At 41.0% G+C, this 26,489-nt stretch overlaps 1 protein-coding gene across 6 annotated transcripts in view; it reads left to right on the top strand.

The window, feature by feature from the left end:
- The window catches only part of KMT2C (lysine methyltransferase 2C), a 246,640-nt gene that overhangs the window by 70,604 nt on the left and 149,547 nt on the right, over positions 1 to 26,489 (top strand). For 3 of the 6 annotated variants that reach the window (XM_019508135.1, XM_019508132.1, XM_019508133.1), the window contains exons 8-11: positions 3,893 to 4,644; positions 17,057 to 17,128; positions 19,948 to 20,067; positions 22,694 to 22,810. In XM_019508135.1, coding sequence (XP_019363680.1) covers positions 3,893 to 4,644; positions 17,057 to 17,128; positions 19,948 to 20,067; positions 22,694 to 22,810 — 1,061 coding nt within the window. The remainder of the gene's footprint in view (positions 1 to 3,892; positions 4,645 to 17,056; positions 17,129 to 19,947; positions 20,068 to 22,693; positions 22,811 to 26,489) is intronic. The other 3 variants (XM_019508134.1, XM_019508136.1, XM_019508137.1) reach the window with 3 other exon arrangements.

Below are 26,489 nucleotides of genomic sequence, written 5' to 3'. Positions count from 1 at the left end.
AAAACTGGTTGAGAAGTCAAATGAGCTTCTGAAGATGTCTTTTGGTATTAGTACCATACAATAGCTTCACAGATTTTCTAGAAGATTAAGTAATCAAATTTGATGGTGATACCAATTTAAGAAGAATTGCAAACATAATAGAAGATCAAGTGAAACTGCAATAGGACCTTGAGAATTTAGAAAATTGGGAAAATTCCAGTGGGATGATATTCAACTAACACAGAGATAATAGCAATCAAAAATGCCACATGGGAGCAAGCTGGTTGTAAGGCAAGGAATCCCTCTGGTGTAATGCATAACAAACATGAGCATTTAATGGGATGCTATTGCAAAAACAAAGAAGCAGATGTAATTCTGATCCGTCTTTACAAATGGAGGCTTACATTGCTCAGAAATTGATGGCTTAGACCCATACGTCTACCCATCGCAGTTGATTCAGGTCCATACATCTACACTGCTTTCTTCTTGCCTACTGTAACTTGCTGTCATGATCCTGAATGACAAAAAGATGAAAACTTTGATCTGCATGTTTGGGCGAGTCTTTTGTCCAGCTAGACAGTTTATGCCAACTGAGGATTTTCCCCTAGTGTTTTGTTTGTTTTTTGTCTCCTCTCCAGTAGTACTATGGAGAATATTTCAAGGGTGTAAATTTGTTCAGGATACTACCTAGAAGGAGAACTTGTCTTTCTAATGAGTTACCCAGTTACATTTGTTGGAAATTTAAATTGTGATCAGACAGTTCATTTTAAAATATACAGCAGTCTGACTACAGAGAACCAGTTAAAGCAGGGATGTCAAAACTCACCCAGGACTCCTGAGTGGGGTTTGATCAAAATCAAGGGTCTCTTTGGGAGCTGTGTCTGGATCTGGTGGTGTCAAGCCAAGTGGCAACTGGGAGCCTGAGAGTTAATGCAGCTGTTGCTCACACTCCCACCATTGATACACATCTTGAACAGGGCTTCATATCCCACATATTGGTAGTAGACCCTGCCCTTGAATTCCTGACCCCTCTAGGAGCTCAGCTGTCCAGATGGTACAGCTCCCTGGGCCAAATCTGGCTCCTAGACCGCATGTTTAACACCCCTAGATTAAATGAATTGAAGTGATTTGTATTTCATTGGATCTTTGTTTATACTCTGAGGTTCTTGTAAGTTGTTAATCACATTGAACGTTGGGCAGGGATAACATCTTGGAGATTAACTGGTTGAAAGAGTTGTGAGCTTTTGGGCCAGGTATAGACATTACACTTTTTACCAGTATAAGTGATCGGAACAGAACAGAAGTGTGGTGCACAAAACCAGTCTACACTCATAATGGAATAGAAGTGTGGTGTGCACGGACTGGTTTAAAAATGGCAAAACCCAGTCTAAGATTTACACCACCCCGAACCACCACCAAATGGCACGTGTGTTCTGTTCACTACCAATATAAACTATGCCACTTATAGAAAACTGTGCAACTTAGACTGATTTTGCTTTGGACCTTTTCAGTGTCTGTACCTAGTCCAGTAGACCGCCTTGTCCGATGCTATGCTGTCCTATGTGTGTGACCTTTCATAAGTCTTGTAGCATCTTATGCCCATGAGATCACTTTTATACATTAAACCCAGATTTAAAACCTATCTAAATGATCATTCCTTTGAATTGAAGTTAACAATATCACTTTAATGTTGGCAGAGTCTCTGAGAGGAAGTTTTAGGTGCTAAAAGTAGTATTTGTTGCATGTGAAAATTCATGCCTCTAAACTAGTTTCTCTCTAAATTGCCTTCTGCCTCACTTCAGGATAACATGGCTGTCTCTACACTGAATACTAAAATTGAAAAATTTGTACTGTTTTTAACATACCTTGTTACAATACGTACATGGCTCAAAGGTAATGCACATTGCTGTCGGCGTCCATTATGAACTTCTCCCCTGTCCTCATGGTTTTGAGGAAGGCGGCCTTCCTGTACTGTTGTCTGCTCTTTGTTCCTCTCCAGCCATACTGAAGGAAAAGTGTAAATATGCTATGAAATAGTCATTAACTTTTTTTTTTCCTTCAATTCTATCATAATTACCAAAGTATTTATGATAAAATCTATGTTTTACTGTGTATTTTGAGTTGTATGGAAAAGAAGTCTTTGGAGATGCTCTGAAATATGGTATTAACTTCTTTGTTGTAAATGTGAAAGTGCTTACAGTATTAGAAACGCTGTATGGCGCGCTTGGTGACAGCTGTCATTCTAGACACCCCAGCTCTGGGGAAAGGCCTTCTATGCCCTTGAGTGTCCTGCAGCCGGTGGGATCTTGCTGTATCCTTCAGATCTGCCACTCAGCTAGAATTTTACCCCTTCCCAGCTACTCCTTACCATCCCAAGAGGAAGCTAAGCTCCTAAAAGAAACAGGAAGGAGGAGAGGTTTGTCATGAAGCCGTGGAGTTCTGTTTTCTCTGCTGGAATAGACAAAGCCGCCTTCTAACCCCTTAGGCTAGGGGAGAGCACATTGAAAATCAACTAGGCAGGAAGTGGATATGAATTACAAAAAAAGGGAGCTTCTCCCAAAAGGGTAGATGTGTACACCTTTATAAACAACGTAAAAAAGATACAGAGTGCAAGCTTCTGTGAGTCCAAGTTCACTTCATCAGATGCTGTGAAAGGCTGTGAAGAATGTAAAGTATAAGAAGAAAAGAGAATACAAAATACCTAACTTCATCTTTAAAAAAAAAAAAAAATCACACTTTTCTCTGAAATTTTTGTACTTGACATTCTTAATAAAAATACTTAATTTTAACATAACTAGAAAAGAATTTGGGGAGAAATCCCCCCCCCTTTTCCTTATACACATTTATCCTGACTGAGTAATCAGCCAGGGCCTGAAACAAAGCCTATTGAAATAGAAAGTCCATTCTGTAACTTCAGTGATTTTTGGATCAGGCTTGGTCAGTGTCCGTTATTGTTAGTGTGGGTCTTTCCCTGCAACAAAGAGACCAGAACAAGAAGATGCAAAATCAAAAATGTACCTGGAGGCAGGGAGACTCAGTGGCAAGCTTGTAGAACCTGAATCTGTTCTGAATTTGTTTTTTTGAGAGCATCTTTGACTTAACTAACTAGATAACCAGCAATAATGAGATGAAAATACCAAGTATTTCATAGTAAAGATGCAATAAGTGTCTACCTTTTACATGTGTGTTCCTTGTTCTCATTGATATAATTTTAGTGATAAATTAGCAGTGATAGTAAGAATTTAGTGTATTTCAGTGGTAATGTTCCCATCAACATCATATCTAATAACAAGTTTAATTATATGCTGCAGCACTGCAGAACTAGATGTCTTTGCGTCATCCTGTTTTTGAATTATTTAAGGTTTTTTGCATGGGTAGTCTGTTTTAAGCCTTTTCATCCAGAAACCACATTGCTCTAGAATCTCAAGATTTGGGGCTACCCTGGGTGACAATGAGTTCCACTGTCAAAGCCTTGTGCGAAGGCCTTCGCAACACTAGAAAGGATTTGCTAGTATAGTAATACTGGGAAACCCAACTAATAAAAGTCCTGATATATACTGATCAACAAGTTTATTTGCAGTCTAACCTCAGCTCCATTTCCTGAACAAAACAAGCCATACAAGCAAAAGGATTTTTCTCTCAGTGTATCTGTGTACACTAGGCCATTTGCTGGTATAGCTTTGTTAGGTATGGGTGGGTTTTTTTCCCCCCATACTCATAACTGTGCTGGTTAAAGTTTAAGTGTATGTGTGGCTTGAGAATAGCCTGCCTGTGACCATTTAACAGCTTAGTTAGCTGTTCTTTGAGAGACCAATATTGTAATGTTCAAATGCCTTCCACTTCTTTTAAATATTGAAAATTGCTTCATGGCTGATGTTTTCATATGAATCTCTAATGTTATTTTCTTCTTTAGTTATAGACATATCACCGGATGAAAAGACTGTTGAACTGGAAACAGGAGTTCCTGATCAGGTTGATATAGCTGAAATGGAAACATCTCCTAAAAGAACACCGACACCAGCACCTGAGAACAGTCAAAGTGAGCAAATGATGGAAGTGACAGAGAGTGCTCAAGCTGTAACGCAGCAGGAGTCAGACACTCAAGTAGAAGAGAAACAACTATTACAGCAAGATGCTGAGATGTCAGGAATATCCACAGAGGAATCTCAGCCTCCACCTTCAGCACCCGAGGCCATAACTACAGCACCAGAAACCTTAGAGCCTGTGAATAAGGAGGAAACTGCCTTTAAGGTGGTAGAACAACTGGAGACAGTAAGAGTGCAAGACGATGTAGAAAAGGGAGAAACCCGTGAAAGCTCTGAAATGCCAGCTGTTCACTTGGAAGTGGAAACTGCTCCTGCAAACGAAAATTGTGCAAAAAATAGTTCACCACTAGCAGGCAAACCCATTAAATCACCAGCTGAGACATGCTCCTCATTTTCATCATCAATTAATATAAGCAAGACAAGTGTGTCTTCCTCTCCAGCAGTGTCATTAGACTTGCATACTGTACACGATGTGATGCACAGTCAGACTCCAGCACTGATTTCATCTGCTGGATGTGCACTCCCAGCAACTTACATATCTGTCACTCCAAAAATTGGCATGGGGAAACCAGCTATTACCAAAAGAAAGTTTTCTCCTGGGAGACCCAGATCAAGACAGGTAAGCATGTTATTTTATTGAAGCAGATAAGCCAGGCATGTTGACTTTGAGTAAACTGCATTTTGGGTAGCATTAATACATATGTGGTTATATTAAAAATAAATGGATTTGTTTTGGAGAACACCCTGTGTACATATCTTGCATTATAAATTGCTTATACAGTTTAGTTTTAAACATCTGTAATTTTAAAAACACTTGCTTTGAGAGAAAGGGTAACTTCAAGTTGAATAACTGAAGCTCAGATGTGGCAGAATTCTTTAATGGGCGGTATTGGGACATTGTTTGAGCATTGGGCTAAACTAGAAACCTTATCTGAACTTCATATAAAATATTAAAGGCACAGAAGTGCAAACATCTCTGACATTGGACAGAGATTTCAGATTATGCCAAATGGTTTAATGGTTTTTCACTTTCGCAGATATCTGCTAGGAATGATCTGGCATGGCTTGTTTTGACTTTAGATTTATTTGATCTCAGAAGATCTAGTTCATAACCTGTTGCATCACCTGTCTTCCAAATGAGTGGTTTGAAAACCAATCATTTACACATCTTTTAATTTAGCCATTGCAAAACTTGATTTGTTAAACTTGTACTTCATTACTCTTTAGTATAACAAACTTGTCCATAATATTTTATTTAATACTTATTTAGTAATGGAAAAAATTCTAAAAAATAAAAGCATACAAGCTGCTGCTTTGTTATTCAAAAGCTCAGTGTAAACCTATTTTTAAGGTTTAAGGGGTGAGAAGCAGTGTTCTCCAAGGATCTAAAATCCTAGATTTATTTACTGTTCTACAATAAAGGCAACAAACTGCATATAAGATAATTCAACCCACTGGGACTTGGCAGTTTCCTCAATTATTTTTCTTGTATACAAGAATGTTGTGAAACTCACTAAAAAGATACAGTAATTCAAAAACATACCATTAAGCTACTGGGAAAACATTGCATACTTACTCCTGCTCTTTTGTTTTGTAGTATTTAAGAAGACAGTATCCCCCGCTTTATAATTTTCTAAGTATTGCTAGTACTTTAATGTCTTTAAATTACTTGTATGTTTCTGTTTCTTTCTTAGTTCCTTTATGACATTTTTAAAAAAATTCTAGTGTCACTCTGACTTTTTCTGAAGTAACTTCTTTGCTTTGTGATCCAGTAAATGTAATGTTGGTTACTAACACTTCTGCCCCCATAATTCACAGCAGCAGAGCTGTGCCACAGCTCTGGTCATAAAGTTGCTTTGTATCAGCTGCTGCAGAGCCCACAAAGGGGAGCACTAAGGACAGACCCACATTGATAAATGGCTCGTGGAAACATATGAACTAATTTTTTTCTGAATGTTACTATAATTGCATAAAACTGTTCCTATTTCTTAAGACTTAGAGTGCATTTATTATGAAAACAAATAAGTGTGCAACTTTAAAAAGCAACAAAAAGCCCTGGATGTTATATTTCCTACTGTTGACTCCTCTTTATAAATAATCAGGTCAAGTTATGATGGCCATTGAGTCTAGTGCAAGCAGACTCTAGCTCTAACGTTGTATTAACATTTGCTTGTACGTCCAGGGTGAGAGTCTGTTCCACCTATTTAGCAGCTAAATGCAATTCTATTCCATCCTGCCCAGTTCCTTTAAAAACCTTTAATGCAAAAAAGGTAAGTAGGTCTTCCTCCTCCTCTTCCTCCTTACAGCCTTTAGTGTTGTAATCTAAAAGCTAAGTTAGACAAAAAGGTTATTTTTTCTGGGGCTAATGAACAGTGCAGTAGGATTACATTTAAATGTCTAATAGGTGAAACAGAGCTTGGCCCTCAATTTCTACGGTATTTTTAAAACAGGAAGAAGAAAAGCCCATATATCTTTTGGAATATGTGTTTTGAGGTCCTTCATGATATCAGAATGTACTAATGCTCTGAGGTGTAGTGATGTAGGATCAGAAAATCGAGCACATAATTAATGATTTAATGTCTAACAATTGAAGTAACACAAGTGTTCTTGCTTTTGTGTCAGATATGTGGATTTGCCGGGCAAACATTTCCCATAGTTTCCACTGAATTGGCAAGAAAAATAGATCATTTGCATACTATGGTTCTTTTGCTCAGTTGGGATTTCTTTTGCTCATTTCCCCCCCAATTTTTTAACAGGGACAGGAACTAATGCACTAATCTAAAGTTAATTTAAATTAATGAAAAGACTCCCACTGATGTCTTTGTTCCAAATGCATACTAACTTGAAACTTGCTTGCTTCCAGTTGTAATTTCATTGTAAGAAAAATACATGCAAACTTCTGGGTCCCAATTTTCAGGTTCTCAATTATTTTTCTTTTGTTTTTCAGTCCTTACTCAGGCAAACTTTTAATGAAGTTGGGGAAAATTTGCCTCAGTAAAGACTGAATAGAAAATAAGTAAGAATCTCTGGATACTTGATTAAAATCTTCATTAAAAGTAAATGTAACTGACCTCTGCCTTTATTCTGTAGGTTTTGTGTACATGTAGGTTATCTCATTTTTGTACTCTTCCTTGATTCTTATTTTTGTTATATTATTTACTTGAATGTTACACTTGAATGTGTGATTTTTGGGCTCAGTCGAAGAGATACCTATCTTTTGAGCAAAGGGAATTGCTGTCTGTGGTTAATGTTTTCTAAAGATAGTTTCATCATTAGAACCATACTTCCTATGAGACTAGCAATTCTGTGTTTATCATCGTGTGATTATTGCAAGCCATTGTATACTACAGTATGTAGCTGTATGTACGTGTATATGCATACCCTTGAGACAGTCCGGTAACCATCCCCAGTGAATATTCTGAATTTTACAACATTGGCTTCCTAGTCTTCTCCTTTGGCTGGGGGACTGAGACCTCGGGAATGAGGGTCTGTAGAGGATACTAGCTTTTAGAAAAGTCCAATTACAGGTAAGCAGTTTCCCTTTTGAGCAGTGTATAAACAAACAGACAATCCCCATTGGGTAAGTAGTGTATTTAAAAATTTTCAGTATGTGGATTCCTCCTAGAAAATGTCTTAAATCCATTAACCAGCAAGAGTCAACATTATTAGAGAAATTTTATACTTGTGGCAAATCAGTCACTGTAGATCACCGTAGTAACCTCTGAAGAAATGTCATTAATACCTAGGAATGAACACACACAGACGCACACACACACTTTGTTTCCGCTTGTGTTTTTATTATCTTCGCTCTTTTAAAATTGGAGTATAAATATAGTGATTTCTTATGTTCATCCCAGTTCAGAAGGCAGAAGCCAACGTTTCTCTTTTCTAACAAACAAGACCTTCTCTCTGTTCTACTTTCTGTACAAACAACCTATTCAGCCTCTTTTTGGAAATTGGTTCACATACTACGGAGAGGCTGGAGTGATGCCATAAAGTCATAATCCTCATTTCGATACATTCTCATGCCTAACCCAAGGAAAACTATATATAATTTCATGTGTTGCTTTCTGCCAGAGGATAAATTATTTTGGAAAAAAAAAGATGGAAGGTGATATTGATATAGCTATAGATATCTCTGTCTATATATAGAGATATCTAGATATATTGTTCTCTAGGAATGAATTTGAAAATTTACTTCACTTCTCAGCAGATATTGCACCTCTGCAGAGGGTTGGGCCGGATGACACTTGAGCTCCTTTCCAACCCTAATATCCACAGACCCTTTACCATGGGTTTTGCAGAGGTGTCATAAAGCTCAGGCTTTCGGTTTGGGCTACAACCAGACTTGCCTGTCACAGGCAGCGAGGGGAAGCCCTGTCTCCTGAAGTTCCTTCAAGTTGCCTTTTCCCCTCCTGCCTGCCTGGCCGCACCTCTGCTGCAAAGGCTTTTCTGAGGGACTTTCCAAGCTTTGTAGCACAGTTCTTGGACTAGTGACTTGCTTATCTGATCCCCAGAAATGCATCATGGCTGCATTTGCCTCTTCAGAAGATTGCCCTTCCTGCCTCCACTTCCTTTGAGGCATGAGCAGTAGCTACAGGCTTCGGGGGCGGGGGAGCTAAGACGAGAAAGCCAAAAGGGAAAGGCTGAGCGCAGTTTCCCCTCACAGCCCAGCCTGGGCGGGAAAGGAGCAAGACCCAAGTGGAGAGGTCACATCTGCTCGGCTAGATCCAGGCCATGCCAGGCAACATCGTTTTGCCTTTTCTGTCCACAGCAGGAAAGAGGGCAAGAACAGGCTCTCAGGCAGCAAGCCCTCCCCTCCCAATATCCTAGAAGAGTACCAGATGAAATATCACTCTTGAGTCCCTATCCTCCACATAAATAGTCATGCCTTGTAACTGCAGAGCTTAAACATTTCCTCCTCTTCCTCTGATTTACGTTAGATCTCTGATTTAGTTAGTCTATCAAGATGCAAATCTACCCTGCCTTCTGCCTAACTTCAGACAGACGCAGCTAACTACCTCTCCCTCCTCTTCTTCTGTGGTCTCGCTCCTCTTTTGGTCCCTGTGCGTTGCAGAGGTGCAGCACTGAATGGCGCGCAAACACTGCCGATCCCAAAGAGTGTACAGTAAGGAGCCTCTTTCTGTTTTATGTTTCTGTAGTTTTCAGCTCCTAGTTTCCTTGGAGTGCAACATATCAAATTAATCCAGAAAAGGCTGCACCATAGACACATGCTGATTCTTCTGGGCAAGCTTATACCATCCCTTCCCTGCCCAAAATGAATTATTCCTCCTTGGAACAAAAATATCAGGAGCCCAAATAAGAATCAAGGACTCCAGGAGTAGAATATAGTTTAAAAAATAAATTGCTACCAGATGGACTGTCAGGGCAAGAGTGGATGCTCTGCTTAGGAGGTCTGCAGCTGTCTGAGACTAGTTTTAGCTATGCTAGGAAGGTAAAATATGGATTTCTTTCCAAATCCAAAAGACAGGGGAAGTTTTAGGCAGCCCTCCTACCTGCCACTGTGGTTGACCATACCCTCATATCCAAGTGATGGTTCCCAGCTTCTAATGCAGGTTGTTATCCCTCACCAACACTTTCCCCTGATTCCAACAAGTGGCACAAGGCAACGAGAGGGACAGCACCCACATGTGGAACAATTAGCAAAAGAAGCCTCTGAGGCTTTCATTTCTTACTTTCAAGTGTAGCCTCCATTTTCTAAAGCACCAGTCAAATTCGAATCTTATATACCTGCTGAAGCCATGGTTTTCAGGGGCTTTTCAAGCAAACAAATAACTGTGTTCTGACACCCAAAGTACTTTCACAAGCAGTGCTAATGTTGGGTAGGCAAGTATGGTGGTAATTAATCTGAATATTACCTGCTAAAAGAAAAATTATTCCATCGGGGAAAAATGCAAAATTTAAAATCTGCAGGTGCCCCAACACAATGGAAGCATTTTTTCAAGCTGCTGCCAAAATGGTATCTAGTTCTCTTGTGAGTCAGCACCCTGCACAGCTGACTTTTGCCAATTGCCAACCATGGCTGATTGCAATCTTCTTTTTAATTGAAACTTTAACAGAAACAAGCTCTGTTGTAAAAGAGCTGCATGCTCCAAAAGCAGCAACACCCAACTGCCAGAGGAAGTTGAGGGAGGCAAGGCGTGTAGAGGGGTGCATACATTGTGTTCCCCCTCCTTTGCATAGCTGTCTCAGCGGCAGCTGCAATAATTTCTACTTCCCCTGGTTGTGGGGTGGAGCTAAGGAAGATGGGGGAAAGAGAGGAACAGCTGCAAGCACAGATATGGGACCTTGGGATCAAGTTTTGAGAAACCAGTTCCCAGCTATCTGACGAAGCTTGCTGGAAAACTGAAGCTATTCAGAGTCGGCAGAAAACTCAACAATAGCCTGACTGCTGCTGGACATTTTAGAAGGTAATACTGACCACATGGTAAGCTGAAGCAATCCATGTAGTTCAACAAAAGTAAATACACAGAAAAAATGCAGGTTCAGTAGTAGGGCTGTGCAAAGTTTTAGTAGCCAATTTGATTCAGAGGAGATTTGGCTCGATTCGGGGACCAAATCTCTGAATCTGAATTGAATTGGGAGACCAATTAAAAGGTCCAAATTGATTCAAAGTGTCCAAATCGATTCAGAAAAAGATTCGGAAAAGATTTGGCCATAGACTAAACAGGCAGCTGACACAGCTGCCTCCAGCTGGTAGGTCTGTTGGGGTTGCGGGGAGGGAAGGGGCATAGGGGAGGGAGGGATTGGGGCTGGGACAAGCTGCTCAGATGGGGCAAGGGGGATGTGGGTGCAGCAGCACTGGGAGGGGGGGCTCTGCCCTGCTGCAGCTTTCCCAGCTGGGGCTGGGGGGAGGGATGTGGGCATGGATCACTCCAGGCTGCAGTGCCCGCATCCCACACCCCTCTGTGCCAGCTGGCAAGCAGCAGCAGGGCAAAGCCCACTGCACCCCACACCCCTCCGCGCCGGCTGGGGCGGGGACAAGCTGCTCAGCTGGGGTGAGGGGGGGAGGGGTTGCTGGATGTGGGCATGGCAGCGCTGGGAGCAGAGGCTCTGCTCTGCTGCTGCTTGCCCGGCCAGCATGGTGGGGGGGGTGCAAAGCAGGCACGGCTTGCTCTGGGCGGGGGACAGGTAGCAGCAGGGCATAGCCCCCACTCACAGCACTGCTGTGCCTGCATCATTGCTGGGAGCGGGGTCTCTGCCCTGCCGCCACTTGCCAGCCAGTTTGCAGGGTACCAGGATGCAGATGCGGATGAAGCAGTGCTGGGAGCAGGGCTTCTGCCCTGCCGCCGCTTTCCAGCCACTGCAAAGGGACATGGGATGTGGATGCAGCAGCGCTGGGAGCAGGGGCTCTGCCCTGCTGCCATTTGCCCCCTTCCACCTGGAGTGAGCCACAGCCGCATCCCCCGTTCCCCCACCCCGGCTGGGCATGCAACAGCAGGGCAGAACCCCTGCTCCCAGCACTGCCACGCCTGCATCTTGTGCCCCCCTGCATCCCTCTCCGAGTAACTTGCCCCGCCCCTGCCACAGCTGGGCAGCATATCCCAGCCCCAAACCCTCCCTCCCCTACGCCCCTTCCCTCCCCACAACCCCAACATACTTACCAGCTGGAGGCAGCTGTCAGCTGCCTGTTTAGTCTATGGCCTAATCGCCGAAGCGGTGCCAGGTCTTTCAGATCTGATTCGGCCAAATCAAATCAGGACAGTGATTTAAATCTCCAAATTGAATCACTGTCCTCCAAATCTGCCAAATCCAAATCTGAAGTGAATACTTGCCGCTTCGCGCAAGACTTGTCAATAGCCATACTATATTGCCTCAAAACTTTCTGCAAATGTCCCAAGCAGCCTTGTCTGGAGTTTAGATTCCTAGTTGGTGCTAGGGTTCCTCAGTTTAGGAACAAAAGGTCCTGCATATGGTTTTGCTCAGGTGAGGTCACTGGATGCTTTCCATTGAGAAGCACCAGATGGAAGTCTCCAAGAATATCAAGTTCACCTTTGTCTTGGAAAGACAATGATGTGAGAAAAATCATCCTTTATCTACTACATATCCTTGTTCCCTCCCTCTCTCTCTCTCTCTCTCTCCTGCTTCTAGCTTCAGAGAACTAGGAGCCAACAGAGCAGGGTCCTAAGTGTCTAAAGAAAGTTAAGGAAGCTTGTCTTTAAAGCATTTCCATTTTACAAACCTCATACAGTTTTTGTTTTGTAGGTAGATGGCAAGCTTTTTCCCCACATCTTCTTTAATTTATCATTTAACTTGTCATATATTCCCAAAGGTCTCACTCCATCATCATAGTAACAATACTATTGGCTTTGAGAGAGAAAAGACTAGCTCATTTTCTTCCTCCCAGACCATTTTTCCTATCAGAACTCTGTGCAAAGAGAAAACTGATGCAAATATGGTGATATGGTTCCTGCAGTATCCTTTTCAGGACAAACACAGATACCTGGTGCTAGGGAAGTTAATTATAGGCTAGGGTTGAGGATATATGTATGCCACTGTGGGTACAAAGCCTCATCTCTGAAATATGTTAACAGTGAGTGAAGATGGCCATAATGGAAATCAAGTAGTGTCAGAGAAACAGAAATCTAATTTTGTTGAAGCCTTTTGGGAATTCTCATCTCATACATAGGCATGCTTCAATGATACAGAGCTCATACGATACCTGTCAAGTAATTCCATATATTCCATCACTGTATCATCTGTGCTACTGGCAGAAATGTAGGTCCAGTTGCATATTGTCTGCTCCCACAAATGGTGAATGCAGAGAATCAAATGTTGTTTTGGGGGTTTTGTATTGGGGAGAGGGTTGCTGTTTATTCTTTTTTCTTTCTTTCTTCAGAGGAATATTCAGTTTTGTTCAGGGAATGACTATAAGGGGCAAGTAGCAATTTATTGGGCCCTCGGAGCCAGTGAGGCTGAATAGCAGACTTGCTCTAGTTGTGACAGTACAGGAGCCAGGATATAATGGTTTGGAAAGATATGACCAGCTTAGTCCCAGAGAGAAATTCTCCTGTCCTGCCTGTCTCTGTACATTGCGAAACAAATATGTTGTCAAAACCGAGGAAGCAGAAATCAAATTAGAAGAGTAGCTCTTTTGCCCAGAGAAATATGTTGTTCATTGTACATCAATAGGTTGGGCTGATGATCAACTTCTTTGCATTTGGAAATAGTAAAGTTTCTTGCAGACTCCATATCAGTACCTGGGATATGAGCTTGCGGATGGCATCTTGAAAAGCCGAGCAAATTCCTTGCACGCTTCCTCTCATCCCCTGCTCCTCTAGATAATACAAAAGAAGATAGGAATGGGAGAGTAGCAGTGACACTCTTTCTGCCACAGGAGGCTAGGGCTTCCAAGCTGGATTGCTTTGGGAAGTTTTCTATTACAACACAAGTCCTCTGTGCAGGCCTGGACAGGTTCAAAATAGACACCACATTAGCCGATACACTTTCCTTTCTTGTGGTCTTCTCCATTTGTTAGTGTCCAAGAAAAGATAAAGGGCATATTTATGTATAGCCTACCTTCTTTTGAATGATCGTATTTCAGCTTCATTCTAGGCAGTGCTACCTTCTTTTGAATGATCCAGCTTCATTCTAGGCAGTGCTATGAAATCCCATCATAGGGATAGGAAAATTTATTGGTGATTTCCTGCCTCCCCCATTCAGTAAAGGACCCACACTTTCCCTGACATTCTTACTGCTGTCATACTTGTAGAAACCCTTCTTGTTACTCTTCACCTCCCTTGCTAGCTGCAATTCCAACTGCACTTTGGCCTTCCTGTTCTCATCCCTGCATGTCTGAGCAATACTCTTACATTCCTCCCTAGTCATTTGTCCAAGTTTCCACTTCTTGTAAGCTTCCTTTTTGTGTTTAGCTCACTAAAGAGTTCCCTGCTAAGCCAAGTTAGTCTTCTGCCATACTTGCTAGTCATCTTGTGCATCAGAATAGTTCATTCCTGGACCCCCAATAAGGTTTCTTTAAAATACAGCCAGCTCTCCTGGACTCCTTTCCCCCTCAGACTGGCCTCCAAGGGGATCCTACCCATGAGTACCCTGTGTGAGTCAGTCCTACCCCCTTGTTTCTCCTGCTGTTATGTGCATTACATTCAAATTACAATAACATACTCTCTAACCAACAGAGCTATAGACTCTCACCGGTGTAGACTCTTAACTCAGCATTATGCTAAGGTAGGCACAGCTCTGCCTGGAAAAATGGTCCTCCAGGCAATATAACTTCGTTTCTGGAATCAATTCAGTGTGTACCAGCAGAAGAACTTTGTTGCATCTCTACTGGTGGGGTTTGTTAGGTTAATTCTACTGTTTTATTGTTTTAGTATAGACAAGCCCATAGATTTTTGCAGTCAGCCACCTGGAAAAACGTCTCCATCCATATAACTCAGCTTCTGATTAGCCTGGCATATGGCATAGTTCCTTTGGCAGTCTTCTCTTCTTCCTTCCATCTTACTCCATAAAGAAGCTTAATTGCTTTTTACAGGCATCCTGAATGAACGTTGGCTAGCACACACATCAGCCTCAGCAAGGTCTTTGGTGTCCTGTAGATCAAAGACACGCCTGCTGTTGGTCACCTGTACTCAACAATAAAACAGTATTCATTGGGATAACTATGCAGTGTCTCTTCTGTATCATATAAAGATAATTCACCTGTACCTGTCAATATAGGAAAGGAGGCAGGAATACAGAAATACAGACTTTCAGCATTTTTTTGTAATAGCTTATTCTTTTCTACAGTGATTTTTAAAAAATCTTAACGCCGGCTTAATGACTTTTTTTTCTAGGAATGTGCCTATCACAAAGCAGTTATTTGCCACAGGAAAAAATCAGGGCTAACCTTACTCAGAAGAATGTGGTTTGGATAATACTTGAGAATATTTTTTGTATGGATCATAAGTCATTTTCACAACAGCATTATGCATTGGAGAGAGAAATTATCTATGGAACATAATGCGCATATGAAATCAATGAACATGCATCATTACAGCATACCCTCCATTCTAGCACTAATGGATAAAAGCAATTTAGAGTAGCTTGTGAAAGGGGTTATAGTGTAGAAAATTATAACAAATGGAGTATTTGCTTCTGTTTTTTAACATGAGGATTGGTAGGAGCATTAAATACAAAGTACTGTATTTAGTTAAAATTAAAATACAGAAATGATATTTTCTGTTACCTGGGCAGCAAAGCAGCAATTTGAGCGATTCTTTCAGGTGTTTTTTGTATGTTTTAATGCTTTTTTTAACTGCTTGTAAAGTACAAAGTAATTTTCACAACCAATTTTACATTGTTTTCTCAACTATATCTGGATCTGGTCACTCTGTAGCTTACTTCACTATACTGTGTTTTTTTTGTGATTTATTTTTCCAGTAATTTTAATATGATTTCTAGCATGGGTGGATCTAGGATTTTGCAAACGGGCTGTAGATGGTATGGTGCATGTTCACATACAATAACACATGCATTTCTTTTGTTAAAAAGATACTAGATGCTTTCCCAATATCTAAGGGGCATAGGGCTTGTTCAGTTTAAGATCCAATCAAAACAAATATAACTGGGCTTGTGGGGGACTGACTGCCTGCTCCAGGGTGGAGCAAGCACCCAGTGCCAGGGGGTGCAACGGTTACCCCCTAGCTTGGTTATGGACAGAGTTGCTTCCTGCATCCCAGCGTGTGGGCCCCTAGACACTCTACCATGCTTCAAAGTGCCTCTTGCTGCCCTTTATGCTTTGTCCCCTGCATCCCCTCATACCCACTGCGCCCCCCCACTAACAATCTTGTTCCCAACAACCCTTGCGCCCCATTTCACCCATGTGGCCCCCACTCCTCTCTGATGCATACTCCATCAGTCCCTCACCCCTGTAACACCCCAGGCCCTGGTCCCCTTCCCCCTGCCCAGAGCCCACAGGGAGTTACCTACTGGGGAGGGCAGGGGAAAGGATTCCTGTGGGGACCAAGTAACATGGGGGGAGGCATTTTGTGGTTCTGGGGGTGGGGGGAAAGAGGTTCTTTCATCCAAACAGTTGGGTTTGGGGGAAGGATTCACACCAGCCACTTACAGCACCCCTACCCAGGGTGACCAACCCCTTTAGATCCTCCATGCCCAGCCGTGTGCTGCCCTAGTTGCACCACTGGTTCAGTTCCCATCACCTGCTGCAATGAAGAACTCGGGAGAGGGTCACTGCAGTTATCTCTTCACCTCACCTTTGCAATTCCCTCCTGTCTCCGAGTGATGCCCCACTGAAGAACTTAGCCTGCTTTTAGCCCTGCCCCTACCCTCCCTGACTTATTTGTTGTGGATTCAAAGCTACCTAGTACAGATTCATAGGACCCACCTTTATTGGACATGCTGGGAAGTGAGCTGAGAAACCTTAACAGGCATAGATAGCAAACAGGATAGTGGTAAAAGAAAGGATAACTTGATTAGTGGAAGATCGAGGATTGTTAACACCCACGAAGTGAAAAGATTAGCTGGAATCAAGTAGAAAACAAGCTACAAAGTCATCTAAGGGGAGAACCCCCCCCACCTGACCCCCATCCATCTAAGTACTAAGATCTGCAAGAGAGCAAAGCTCTGCGGTTGGTTCTGGAGTGTGTTTTCTCTTGGATGTTATGGTCTTAATTATCTTTGGTTATATTGGAAAGGTGCTGAAGCATGTCAACATGAGAACTGGGGTTAGAGGTGTTTGAGAAGAAGGGGGTGTTATGATGACTTTCGTTGTTGTTTTATTTTTAATGCAAGGAAAGTTAGACTTGGAACAGTTTTAAGTTATATTAGCTTCCATGTATATCTTTTTCTTTGCTACAAACGTGAAATCTTAGAAGACTATATGAAGTTTTTATTAAATGTTGAAATGAGAGGGAAACGTGTTTTGTTTATGTTCATTTCTGGTTGTAACATATTTCATAAAGAAGGCATTCGCTTGCTAAACACAGCCACTGGTGATTTAGTAAGATCTCCTGACCTTTGTTGACATTTTGCTTCCTTTTGTTGTAATTTAGTTGCAGCTGTGCTGTTCAGATCTGAGGACTCAAGAATATGATGGAGAAGTAGGACTTCCTGTTTATTTCAAAGTACATAATTATTACCATAGTTTTGATATAAGTGAACTGAATAGAACTTTTTCTCCAGTGTCATGCTGTAATGGGCATTAATTAAAAGCTAAAGCATAATTAATGCATCTCTTTGATGTAATTCATTTGTTCGTATAACTGTGCAAGTGTGTGTTTTTTAATTAAGTTTATCTGACAAAGAATTCAAATATGTTTCTGATCTACAGTAAAACTTGTATTCAATTGGAAATTTAATCTAAAACAATGTGGTTCATGAATCTTATACAATACATTTTGTTTTGGAAGACTGGTATTTCATATTCAGATTTAATTTTCTACTAGTTTTTAAACCTGTTTGAATATGATTAATCACAAAAGAGTGCTCACTAAAGAAAAATCTTGTTAATATATTCCAAATAGGACCAGGCAGTTAAAGGCATTTTAAGAGTAGCTTCATGTAATGTTTTTAGATATTTGGGTTTTGACCCTCAACTAGTACTTTCTCTCTCATATGAACACAGGAATTTGATAAGCAGTTTCCATCACTTTGTTAGGGATAAAAAATAATTACCTAATGCAAGTAATGACTGTCAGGAATAACGATTAACATTCCAAAAAAGTAAAAATTAATTTTCCAAAAAAATACCTTAATCATGCCCAAACTGGAAGGTACTGCTCTATTGTTTTTTGGATGCTTAAAAAAAGGCTGCATAATAACCAAGTGTTAAACTCTACATTAGTACTCATCTGCTAACATAAACCCTGACCATCATTGTATTTTAGCATAAAGAGTTTACATTTCCATAGCAGTATTTCTATTTTCATTAAGTTTAATGGGAGCTATTATAGACCCAAGGCGATTTAAATTCCTTTTCATGGAGGCTCCACACGGTGTAGAGTTTACCTGACTTTTTTACTGTTACTGTTATTTCTGGTAGTGGGATGTTTTTTCTTTTTCTTTTATCACTATAGTTATACCGGTAGAAATCCTGAGTATGGGCCCAGTTATGGCATAGAGATGCCTCATAATAGTATACATTATTCTTCTCATACAGGAATAGCTATACCACTGTAAAAGATTTTAAGCTGATGCAACCAAGTTTACATTATAGGGTGGTACCACTTTAAATATACTGACACGGTTATTTATGTACCACTTCTGTGTGTAGACAAGCTCTGAGACAAGTAGAGGTAATAGGCTCCTGAATTTAAATTAAACTTTCCCATAGTGCATCATTTTGCTTGAATTTCTCTACATTCATTTAAAAACCCAGGATGATTTGTGAAGCCAACATTTTTTTCCTATATATTGTCACATAGGCCAATATTCTGTACACACTTCTGCCCATGGGCCATTTTATATATGTGAAGTCAGGACTACTAAAATGCTTGATGTTACTCCATGCTTGGACTGGGATTTAAATTAAATTACTTCAGCATGTAGCTCTTTGGAAATTAAAACAATAAGTTTCCTTAATATGTTTTACTCTTCCTCTTAGACTGTGGTGGGGCAGGAGTTCTTTGGTTGTTCATTTTTTACTTCCAAAGAACTAGTAGGAAAGAATAATTTATCGCTCTTTAGGCACACTGGGCATTTATACACATGCTTGGGAGTGGGGGGGCTCTCTTTAATTACAGCAGCTCTGAGAACCACTGTAATTAAAGCACCCGAAGTGTTTCATGCATCAGCGTCCCTGTGTGTCAAGATGGTGGCGGGAGAGCTTTATCTGAAGCTTGTTAAACAACCTTTAAAGTTCCCCCATCTCCATTTTGAAGCACAGGGACGCTGATGCACGAAATGCAGGAGGCTGCTGGACCACAGCAATTGCCACACTCCAGCAGACTCAATTAATCAAGTCTGCTTCCACATGCTGGAATTCCAGCACATTGAAGCAGCCTCCCTGCTCGTGTATAGGCACCCACTAATCTAAACCTTTAGGATTGAATTCAAGGTAAAACTTGAGTTGTCTACTTTCATGATTCTACGTGTATGGTGTACTTGCCATCAGGAAGTATTTTCTTAACTGTTTATATTTATCCTTTTCATTAATGTCTGTTTAATTTTCCTTTGTATTACGTGCATCTCAGCCTATGTGGTGTTGTAGTTGTCAGTAGTTTTAGACTGAGAAGGCAATGCGAGCCACTTGCACTGTCAAAGCTGGAACTTGAGGTGTAGAGATGAAAGCCCTTTTGTGACCTGAAATAGTGTCTGTTTGGCTTGACACTCCAAATCCTAGGGTGCCTATACACGTACTTGGGGTGAGGAGGGAGGGAGCATTTTAATTAGAGCAGTTCCTGGAGAGTCAATCTAATTAAAACGCCGCAGTGTCACGTGTATTAAGTCTCCACGTGTTTTAACATGGCCTTGGGATGCTTTAACTAAAGCTCATTTGACTAGCTTTAGTTAAAGCAGCTCAGCAGCCATTTTTAAACTCACAGGGCCTTATATACATGACACTGAAAAAATTCTAGGACCTTCTAATTAGAACATGTTGGAGCGTGTGTATAGGCACCCTTATTGTGGTATTATAAGCACCGCCTATGACTTGCTTCTATTAATCAACCCTCTCTTTTCCCTTATGTTGTCAGGTAGCTTTTTTAAAGTCATCTTACACACCTTTTAATCTCACTGGTGTTTCAAATCTATGCTAGAGAAAATTTTAACAGCAGTTTGCAGTTCTCCCCTGATATGAACTAGTTTAGCAATAAAATAAATGTAGGAGAAATTGCTTAAGCCTGCATGTGCTTTGCTTTTCAGAAATTTTTCGTTGCTTGCTTTAATTTTTTTTTTATGTTGCTGAGTTTTATACATCTATTTTCTCACCTGCCGTATGTCCTAGGGGGCTTGGAGTACCAATAATACAGTGAGCCCACCTTCCTGGTCCCCAGACATTTCAGAAGGTCGGGACATTTTTAAATCCAGACAGCTTCCTGGCAGTGCCATTTGGAGCATCAAAGTGGTAAATAATTTGTATTTATATTCATGTATCCATTGCTATCTTTCTGCTGTAAAGGCTACTAATGAAAATTATATGTAATCAACCAAACTAATCTATTTTATTGCTCTTTAACTTTTAAGAAAAAGCTAAATCTCTGGAGTTTTCAGCTTAGAAATATAAACTTTCCAGAGCACATTCAGAATGAGATGGCATTGCATAAATTTTGAATTTTATGCAGAAAAATAATTGTCATTACCCATTTTTTGATTTAACTGTTAAAACACTAAATAACTGTCAAAGATGTTGCTTGACAAAGAAACTCCCCTTACCATTAGGAGTAAGGGAGAGCCAGATTTGTAAAAGCATTGTGTTCTAGGCTGTTACAAAGGTTTGCTGCTGTGGAGACATCTTACACAAGGAATCCCCAGTGACAGAGCATTTAGGTTAGAGAACAGCTACTTGTACGTCATCGTAGGTGGAGGAGGCTACTGCCCCAGTGATAGCTGCCATCAAAGAAATATAACGCTAAATTGAATTATTACAGCATTAAAAAGGGGAAGAAGAAAAGTAATGCTAAAATGTAAAACCATAAGTAGGTTGCTGTTGATTTAAACTGATTGATTTATTTTCACCTTACTTTAACACTCATGCTAATTTGTTTATTTTTATTTGTTATTAGCTTAGCTTTTGCTGCTTTAACATTAATTTTCAACATAATGTCTAGCATTAACGTTTATACAGTTTTGTGCTGTTCCTGTTACGTTGTCAGTCATGTGAAAATAACCCAATTGATTATGTCATCCCAAATGCAAAAAGTCAGTAACTTATCAGAGCACTGTATAACTAATAGAAGTCAAACTTGCATGAAGTGCATGTGCATGTTGTACACTTACGTATAGTAAAAGACAAAATTACTTTTTCCAACAAAGACTGTCAAAAGCCTCCTTCTTTTATTTGTTTCTAGAATGGTACATTATTGTATCGCCCAGCAAAGCAGCTTGTGCTTAGAATGTGTATAGATGTTCCCTCTTCCAAGAGAAACTTGCCTCGGAGTGATTTAACTCTAGTTGTTTCCAGGTTATTTTTCTCCTGGAGCAGCCACTTTTATTCTGGGAGACAAATCCTGAACATCTACACTCATGGTTTCTCTTGGGAGAGCAACAACTTGCCTAGGAAAATCCCAGATGTCTGTATGTGGCCTTCATTTTATTTCTAGTTCCATTAATAGATGGATACCAATAATATGGTTACCAGTGAGATTTTTTTTTTCTGTCTCATGATAGCTATTAGCACAAACTTGCATGACTCTTATATAAATAGAGAGTGGCATATCTGAACTATCTTGCTGAGCAGATTAAGACCATGGTGTTTTCACTGCTGTCAGTGGAGGCTCTGCATATGGGTCCAAGACACCCTCTGCTGAGAAGTCCATGGCTCAAAGTAGTATATGTCTATTTATGAAACTTCTAATTTAACTTGGGTTTTCTTTGGCATCAAAACATAGTGTCAAGCAAGGATTCAGACACAGGTGTTGTCAATAGCTTGCAGACAGTAAAAATAAGTTAGAATATAGCAGTTACGAGCACAGATTTCTTCAGCTGGATTTCTTACTCTGCATTTAAAACTGAAGATCTTTGACAACAGCAGCTTCAGTATGTATTATGTTGTGCAAAAGCATTGTTTTTGAATACATACCATAACTGTTATTGTAGAATAAAAGGTCTGAAGTAAATGTGGTCTGTGTAAATGTGGTTGGACAAATGTTAGCCAGAGACATTGTCAGTAATGCTTTTGCCCTTTGAAAGCGATTGGGGAATTCCTTTCTATGTTTCTTTCTAGTTTGGTATAAAATGAACATGCTTACTCATGAAAGCCAAATTAAATCAGAATAATTTTAGATAGTTAACAGTGAAAAAGCATGATGTTTACTTTTTCCCAATTCATTGAATTTGAAGATACTTTGCAAATTATAGGAATCCAGTCCGTCACTCAGACCACATGAGTGCAAATCCACAAAGGAGATATAGGGGTAGTCCCAGCCCCTGCAAAATAACCATATCATAGAGGAAAATATAAATGTAGAATCATAGCATTTCCTTCAGGTATTCAACAAACTGAACATGAAAAAATTGATCTTATTCCTGTTGAATTAAAGAGAGTTTAGCCGTTGACTTTGGAGAGAGCAGGGTTAGGTCCTAGCCATGTGTAATGTTTTCTCTGCTATTTATGGTAAAGAAAAGGTGGTTACTCCATAACTAGCTTAGTATCATCACCACCACATTCAGAAAGCCTAGGACTGTGTCTGAACTTCATGGTTTCTAAAAGCCATGAGGCAAGAAGTATTTAGGTTGAGCCCTATGCATTTCAGTGCTACCAGTCATTTCTGTGGCAGAAGTCAGCGTCTTACAGGTTTTGAGTGATTTTTGTTAGAGGTAATCATTTTTTGTCACACAAATAGTTGCTGAAGACCACAAACAAAGGAACATGTTTTAGTCTGCAGTTAAAGGTGTCCTACTACAATTTAAACAGTGGTTTAATAATTATTAATAGTTGTTTTTACTTAAGACTATCCAGAGATGCACCAAGAGTCCATTGCAGTGAAGAGCTCTGCATTGCATTTATTACATTATTATCTGATATTAAACAGGGCCGCGGATCAGGATTCCCAGGGAAACGGAGACCACGTGGTGCAGGACTTTCAGGAAGAGGTGGCCGAGGTAGATCAAAGCTGAAGAATGGGATTGGGGCTGTTGTCATTCCAGGGGTAAGAACATTTTTAAGTCAAGTGTGTAGGCTGTTGTAGAACATGATTTATTCAGCTACCATTCTGTTGTAGAAACGGTGTGCAAACAGAACAAACACTGGAATCTTGTTCTGACGGCAATCTAATTTTAATTAAACATATTTATATATTTTCATAGCAATAATAATAATCTGTAGCTAATGGGACTTGTGGCAATTTTATAGTGCCTGTGTTCCCATTGAAAAGGTTCTGAACCATTCCTTTGACTTCCACAAATACTGCCAAGATTAAGGCAGCAGAGAAGCGGGGATAAGAAGGCCTGTGGTGTCATGCCATCTCCTCCTCATCCCACTTGGGGTATTTCAGGCTAGGAGAGGAGCATGTGCTCCTTCTTTGTGCCCCAGTTTATCAAGGTACATAAACGTGTCTGACTTAAATTACCATACATGAATAATTCTGTTGGCTTCAACATAACTACTCACTTGCTTAATGTTAGGCAAATGCTTAAGTCCCCTGTTGAATTGGTGCCACATCTACAACTATTTTGATGCCACAAAGCATTCATTTGTTGTAGTTTATATTGTGTTGTAATAGGAGTGAAGTGGATGGATTCTGTAGAACTAACTCCTAAAAAAAAATTATTAATGTAATGGAGATTATAGTATCCTTTTTGTGGTGTTCTGTAAATTGACTCGAATATCATGTGATAACCTTACTTCTAAATACTGTCGGCCTTTTTTCCTCATAAAGGCAGAAGGCTTGGCCACTGAAATCAGTGTCAGTCTTTCTGGATCAGTCTTAGATAAGGAGGTCTAGTAATTGTGGGAGAAGGTAAGAGTCAGTAGCCCTTGGAAGGTCCTAGGATCCCTTCCCATGGATGGGAATTTATAAATTTGTAAAACAGTCCCTTTAATATATCTCTTTAGTGGAGAGATGAGAACGTTATATAATCAAATGGAAAAGGCTTCTTAGTCCATTAGCAGTCAGTATGGTAGAGGTGATATCTTTTATTAGAACAACTAGAAAAAATTGCAACTATCTAATTGGTTTAATTAAACATATCGCCTCTACCACACTGACTCCTTTTGCTTTTTAGATCAGCATGGCTCCAACCTTTATCCTCTTAGTCTATTACTCGTTTGACTACTTTTTTGCAGTACTTGGCAGCTTAAGCCCAAAGGATTTTCGGTCTAAAACCTTGGTTGGCTTCAAAATTATGATATTTGATTCTCCAAATTCTGAAGCTTAACCTTTGCTATATTGTAGCTATTAAAGAGAACAGTCATGGTTGTATCCTGTGGCACCTCTAAATAAACGTTTGTGGATTCCAGAGAGAGTATGATAGGGCTGGATTATACTAAATGAGTCCTGTACATATACTCTCCCTCTAAACGATGCAGTCGTGCATCTTTCAGAGACATGCTACTGGGCTAGATGAACCATTGATCTGACCCAGAATGGCACTTCATACAGTCTTAACTTCTGTCCTATGATCTGTACATGCAGCTGCTGCAAACTTTGTGGAAAATGTGGAACTATTTGAAGGGCAGAACTAAGTATTAAACCTATTGGTTGCATCCTCACACGCAGGGGTGTGCACTTGCAGTGGCACAAAAGGTAGCACAAATTTGTGCCGCTACTTTTTGCCACTGCACATGGTGCAGGGCAAAATGTTCTGCTTCAAGCCAACTGCCCATTCCTCACTGCTCCTAGCTCCCACTCTGCTGGAGGAGCCAGGGCGGACCTAGAGGAAGAGAGATGCTCTGGCCAACAGCCAGAGCGTCTTCCTGGAGGTGTGTCTGTAGTTGCTCCAGCGATTGCTTCTGGAGCGTGCACTGTGCAGCTATTTTTTACTGCTATTTTTTTTATACTCAGAGTTCCCAGGATCAAATTTTGGCACTGCACTGCAAATTCGTGGCATGGTTGTGTGTGCACTGCATGCAGTTTGCAGTGCCTCAGACAGGTTTGAGGCACCGCAAACCATACACTTGCACTCATCTGGACCTGTCCATTGAACGCATTTCTTCTGTTATCTGCTAGGTTATCAACCAAACACAGTTTTAAACCTAAACAACTTACACTCCCTTCTTCTAAAAAAAAAAAAAATAATAATAATAATTCTCAGTGGCTGTGTGTACATATGCATTGGATCCAGGAGCAGTTTACTCATGAGTAAACTACTTGCGAGTAAACACTCCTGAACAAGTATCTGCACATGTAGGGAAAGCAGGAGCAGACGTGTTGCTAATGGCAACAAACTGCTCTCGCTTCCTGGGGCCCTGCAGTGGCTCGTGCCACCACTAGGTGAAGCTGTAGGCTCCCCCTGGGTGCTAGCCAGGGCTGGACATTGCTGCCTGCCCCAGGGGGATGCCTGCTGCAGGGAGGGGGCAATGTACCCCTGCCCCAGCAGCAGGTAGCTCCTAGCCCCAGCTCCCTGATTAGAGATTCCCCCACCCAGCCTGGGGGCTTGCTACTTGCTGCCCCACTGGCAGATTAGGGAAGGGGCTGAGACCTGCCCCTCCCATGCAGCTCTTTTTAAGTCCCCTGCTCCAACTGGGTCACGGGGCTGGGACCTGTCCCTGACCAGGACAGGTCCCAGCCCCCCACTCTGGGATCATGGGGCAGGGACTGGAGAGCCTGTTCCCTGCTCAGCTCCATCATCATGGAGCTAGGTGGGGAACAGGTTCCCTAGTTCCACACCAACAGGCAGCTCCCAGCACCAGCTCCACGGTCGTGGGGCCGGCACTGGGAAATCCATATTTCTCAGCATCAGCTGGCCCAGCTCCCGCTCCCACTCCGCAATCACAATCTCAGAGTAGGCAGTGTGGAACTCTCTGCTGCTGGGGCAGGGGGACATAGTCTCTGTCCGGGCTCTGGTCGTGGAGCCCACCCCAGCAACAGGCAGCTCCTGGGGGCATTGAGCAATCTCCTGCCCCCTGGTGGCCAGCTGACCAGGAGCAGATTAGTAATTGTAAGAAAATTTGCTACTTGCATTTGCAGGCTTACTCATGATTGGCAAGGTTTACTGCTCAGTAAACTATGCTACTTTGCGGTAAAGCATCTTGTGTAGACATACCCAGTATGCATTGATTTATGCTCCCCACCTGGTTTATTCAGCAACAGTTTACTAAAGAATAATTTTTGTATCTGCATTGACAGCAGTCAACTGCCTCAAAATAATATTTGGACTGTTAAAAAGGCAGAGAAGTTAAAAATGTTTGTTTAAACAGAAATAGCCATGTCCGCTTTAGCTTTAATTAAAATATTCTTAAAATAACCCACGTTTGTTGCATCAAATAGTTGTGGAGAAACATGGCTGGAAAAACAAAAATGTGTATCTTTCTCAAAGACTTTTTTCAGTATTCATTTCTGAAGGAGGTGTCACAGCCATGAGACAAAGCATTTTCTTCCTCAGAATTATGTACCCCATCTTCCAATGCTTATTTTGTCATGCCGATAGCAAACAGTTGGGTCTGATGATTTTTACACTAATGGAATATTTTGTACAGAGGTTTGCCTGAAATTGAAACACAGTTTCATTGATCATTAATGTTCTTGTATGAATCTTAAAAAATCATGGTACAGGGCTTTTTTGTTCAAACCGGAGACAATATATACTTACAAAACTCATGGCTGGCAGGTCATGATAGGTAGCAGCAAAGGAAAATGGCTATTTATTAGGTTTGTGCAAAGCAGCTGG

This window comes from Gavialis gangeticus, unplaced genomic scaffold, assembly GCF_001723915.1.
Source record: "Gavialis gangeticus isolate Ggan-Ray unplaced genomic scaffold, GavGan_comp1, whole genome shotgun sequence".
Classification (NCBI taxonomy): domain Eukaryota; kingdom Metazoa; phylum Chordata; order Crocodylia; family Gavialidae; genus Gavialis; species Gavialis gangeticus.
The sequence above is the reverse complement of the archived record's forward strand: the minus strand, read 5'-3'. Positions and strand labels throughout refer to the sequence as shown.